Source organism: Salvia splendens, chromosome 2, assembly GCF_004379255.2.
Source record: "Salvia splendens isolate huo1 chromosome 2, SspV2, whole genome shotgun sequence".
NCBI lineage: Eukaryota > Viridiplantae > Streptophyta > Magnoliopsida > Lamiales > Lamiaceae > Salvia > Salvia splendens.
Genome location: NC_056033.1, coordinates 32,879,414 through 32,883,260, shown reverse-complemented (window position 1 = coordinate 32,883,260; position 3,847 = coordinate 32,879,414). Strand labels below are relative to the sequence as shown.

General features: G+C 36.9%; 1 protein-coding gene across 1 annotated transcript; it reads left to right on the top strand.

Annotated features, from left to right (window-relative positions):
• Positions 1-1,865: 1,865 nt before the first annotated feature.
• Positions 1,866-3,212, top strand: LOC121764714 (protein SLOW GREEN 1, chloroplastic-like). The gene has a single exon (XM_042160731.1). The coding sequence runs from the start codon at positions 1,953-1,955 to the stop codon at positions 3,003-3,005; it is 1,053 nt and encodes a 350-aa protein (XP_042016665.1). The 5' UTR covers positions 1,866-1,952; the 3' UTR covers positions 3,006-3,212.
• The last annotated feature ends 635 nt before the right edge of the window (positions 3,213-3,847 follow it).

The following is a 3,847-nucleotide window of genomic DNA, read 5'->3' as shown; positions in this document are numbered from 1 at the left end:
TCGATTTTAATAAAGTAACGTGACCGATTGTTTACGGATAGAACAAAAAGAAATTGTGGCAATTTTTTATAAAGGGAGAAAACACTATTTTTGCACCAACAAATATGGCAAATTCATACATGAACGCAGTAAAAATTTTAAGGAAGTCGGTGTGGGTTTTTTTTAATAAAAATAATACTCCTTCCGTACCTGAAAAGTTTGAACATTTGATTTGACACGGGTTTAATGCGTAATTGAAAAGGTAAGAGAGAGATAGAGAGAAATAGTTTTTAAGTACTACGTTTATAAGAGAAAGAATTGCCACGGGTTTAAAAATTTAATGTGTATTGTTAGTGAAGAATGAGTCCTACCTTATTAGAGAGAAAGAAATTTCCAAAACTAAAAAGTTATAAGTACTACGTTTCAGGAATGGATTAAAAAGAAAATAATTCATACTTTTTAGGGATAGAGAATATTAAAATACTATTCAATTTGATTTTACATATTATGTCTAACAGTTTTTAGGAGACGATAAATGATCATTGTAGTTGACGGATCGCCATGACTTCGAAGAATAGTCTTGTTAGTTGTCTTTTTTTTTTTTTTGTCTCATTGATACTTTGACGATTTTTCATATATTCTTTTAATACATGGGAGAGGACGTCCTTAACTTCACCTCCGATATTTTTCATAGTGGAAAGGAAGTAAATAATAAGAGTAAAGAAGTATCATAAATAATTATAGTACACGATAATACTAAAAAGATCACCAAAATATTGAACCAAAAATGGTGCGTGGAAGCTTAATGGAGTACTTAGTATAGCTATTGTAGTCTCTTAATTAACATTGTGAAGCAGTACAAATTAGGTACTCCACGAGAAACTTAGTTGGGCTTCCATTCCAATCTCTAAATTCTAATGGCCCAAGCCCAACAGAATATAATACTAATAGTCCAACACTCAAGTCATCTTCTTCCCCATCTCGACTTAGACTTTATCACGACCACTATTTAAAAAATTGTCTATTTTTATAAGACAAAGTGAAGTACTAGTAGAATATGTTAATTCTAATATATTTAAATGAAATAATCATTTGGAGTACAAATCAAATCGTATTTTGTATATGAAATCCAAACAAATGTATTGTAAATAAAAAATCTACACAAACAGGCAATATTATAAAATATCGAAATTATTCTATACCATAAAAGAGCTTTTGAATACTCTCCAAATATCCTCTTATTTTACATTAGAAGATTACTACTACATCCATATTTGAAAAGTAGAGTTTTAGTAATATAGTATAATTTAAAGTAAGAGAAACGAATTAGTCTAACGAGAAAGAAAAAGAGAAAAAATAATTAAAATAAAAATTCAGAAAAGGATTTTTTTTATAAGTGACAATCCAAATTTAAAATAATTTTTATTTTTAAGGAACAAATATATAAAATAATTACTATTTTTAAATAATGGATATAGTACTATACTATGGGATGAAGAGAGTATAAGAGCATCCGTCCCGGCGGAATTCCGCGGCGGACGTCCGCCATTGTGCATGGTATGCACGAATACGGAATTCCGTCGCGACGAGCGTGCGGAAGTCCGCCATTGCGTTGACTTCCACGGACGTCAGCGAGGAATTCCCGTTTATTGCATTAAATTTTTTTAATTGTGGGAAGTCTTTCGGGAAGTCCTTATGACGTGGCAGTCACTGTGCAATGGGAAGTCCCTATGACATGGCAGTGCAGTAGGAAGTCTATATGACGTGGCATGAGGTGTTTTTAGGAATTACGCCGGAAATTTCGCGCTGCTGTGCTTTAATGCTTCAGTTTTCTGAATACTCACTAAAAATTAACTTAAATATGTATATTTAAATGAACGAATCTTATCTTTGCGGATCACCATTTTCATTTCCTCAGTCGCACTTTCATCAAATGGTTTAGCACTCTTTGAAATTCTCTAAACCCTAACGCCATGAGCCCTATCAATTCCACCGCCGTTAACCCCACTGCCTCCCGCCTCCCGCTTCTCAATCCCCACCGCCCTTCATCCTCCAACCCTCTATCTCCCCTCTCCCTCAAGTTTCCGCCTCGGCCGCTACCCCGCTTTTCTCTCCCCGCTATCCGCGCTTCTCTGCCCACTCCCAACCCTAATCATCAAAACTCCGATAATTCTCCCAAATTGTTCAAATTGCAAACCTCCAACCCTCTCAAAATCGCCTTGGCCACCACGGTCGCCGCCGCGGCGCTTTTCGTTTCTGGATTTTATATGTCCTGTAAACCCGCAATCGCCACCCCGATTTCACCGCCTAATGTAGAAACAGCTGAAAGGGATTCCATTGCTGATGAAGAAAGGGAAAAATCTGTTGAAGAGCACTTAATTTCCAACCCTGACGATGTTGAGGCACTCAAGACTTTGATGGAAATTAAGATTAAGAGCAAAAAGATTCCCGAAGCTATTGAGATTATCGACAGATTGGTGGAACTCGAGCCGGAGGAATTGGAGTGGCCGATGATGAAATCCCATCTGTTTGCTTACAATGGTGAGTTTCCGCTAGCTAGAAATGGCTTCAACGAGCTGGTGAAAAAGGATCCCTTTTGCGTGGAGGCGTATCACGGGCTTGTGACGGTGGCATCGCAGGAGGAGTCGAGCCAGGATCTGGTGGCTATTGAGAGGAGGGTTGAAGAGGCGATTACATTGTGCAAGAAGGAAAATAAGAAGACCGATTTGAGGGATTTCAAGCTGTTGCTTGCTCAAATTAGAGTGCTTGAGGGGAAATATGAAGATGCATTGAAATTATATCAAGAGTTAGTGAAGGAGGAGCCGAGGGATTTCAGGCCCTACCTTTGCCAGGGCATAATTTACACCTTGTTGAAGAAAAATGGTGAGGCTGAGAAATGTTTTGAGAAATATAGGAGATTGATTCCGAAAGGGCACCCTTATGCTAGCTATTTCGATGACAATATGTTTGCTACTAAGCTTTTCGCGCAGAAGGTGGAGAATGAGAGAGCTATGGCGAATAATTAGTGTTTCCTTTTGTAGCAGGAGGACAAGTGTTGCTGATTAAGGTGTGATTGATACGTAGGTTTTTGTTTATTTTCTAATGAAGTTTATGATTTCTGCAATGTCGTCGATAATGGATGAATAGGGGATTGCATATCTTCTGATTATCACAGATTGTTGGAATTCGATGGTAGACTTGATGGGAAAAACGATTATTGCCTTAGCTTTTAAGCTTTGTTTTTCCACGATTATTAGTAAGTTGATCTACCACTGCATTATTATGCTTATAGATGTTTATGGACAACAGGGCAGAATTCTCAACTTCATTTGGTCATTTCCCAAAGTAGCATTTTCTGTTTCTAATGTCAGTTGAACTTAGAGAGACCTCTTTTGGAACTCCTATATCTCCCATAACTTTAACTTTGTCATTCTATCTATAAATCTTGAATTGTATTTGACTTTCATGAGTGCAGTTGTTGTCTTTGATCTTTGAAAGGCATTGCTTGCCTGTTTTTTATTCCAATTAGAGTCTTGTTTGACTGTTCTTAGTTTTAGAATATGTACAGATTAGAATGGCCGTCTGCTATTTAGTCATCATATAGTTTAAGGTTCTACCATTACTAGTATATTGGCTTCTTTTTTGTTCAAGGCCGAAGTACTTTTGAATGAAATGGAGCCCAGAAGCTTTTCTTTATTTTGTAGTGAAAGTCCTAAACTCTTACTGCAAAATGCGGTATTTGAAATGCTATGTTTAAGCTGATAAGCAGGGCATGTTATGCATATTCATCATTTCATTCTATCTGTGTTGGAGTAGCTGCTAAACATCTTAATGGTGCTAACTTTTTATGTGATGCTGTGAAGATCGA

Bases quoted from the DNA above. Each gene is read 5' to 3' on its own strand.
- LOC121764714 (XM_042160731.1), top strand. From the start codon at position 1,953: ATGAGCCCTATCAATTCCACCGCCGTTAACCCCACTGCCTCCCGCCTC.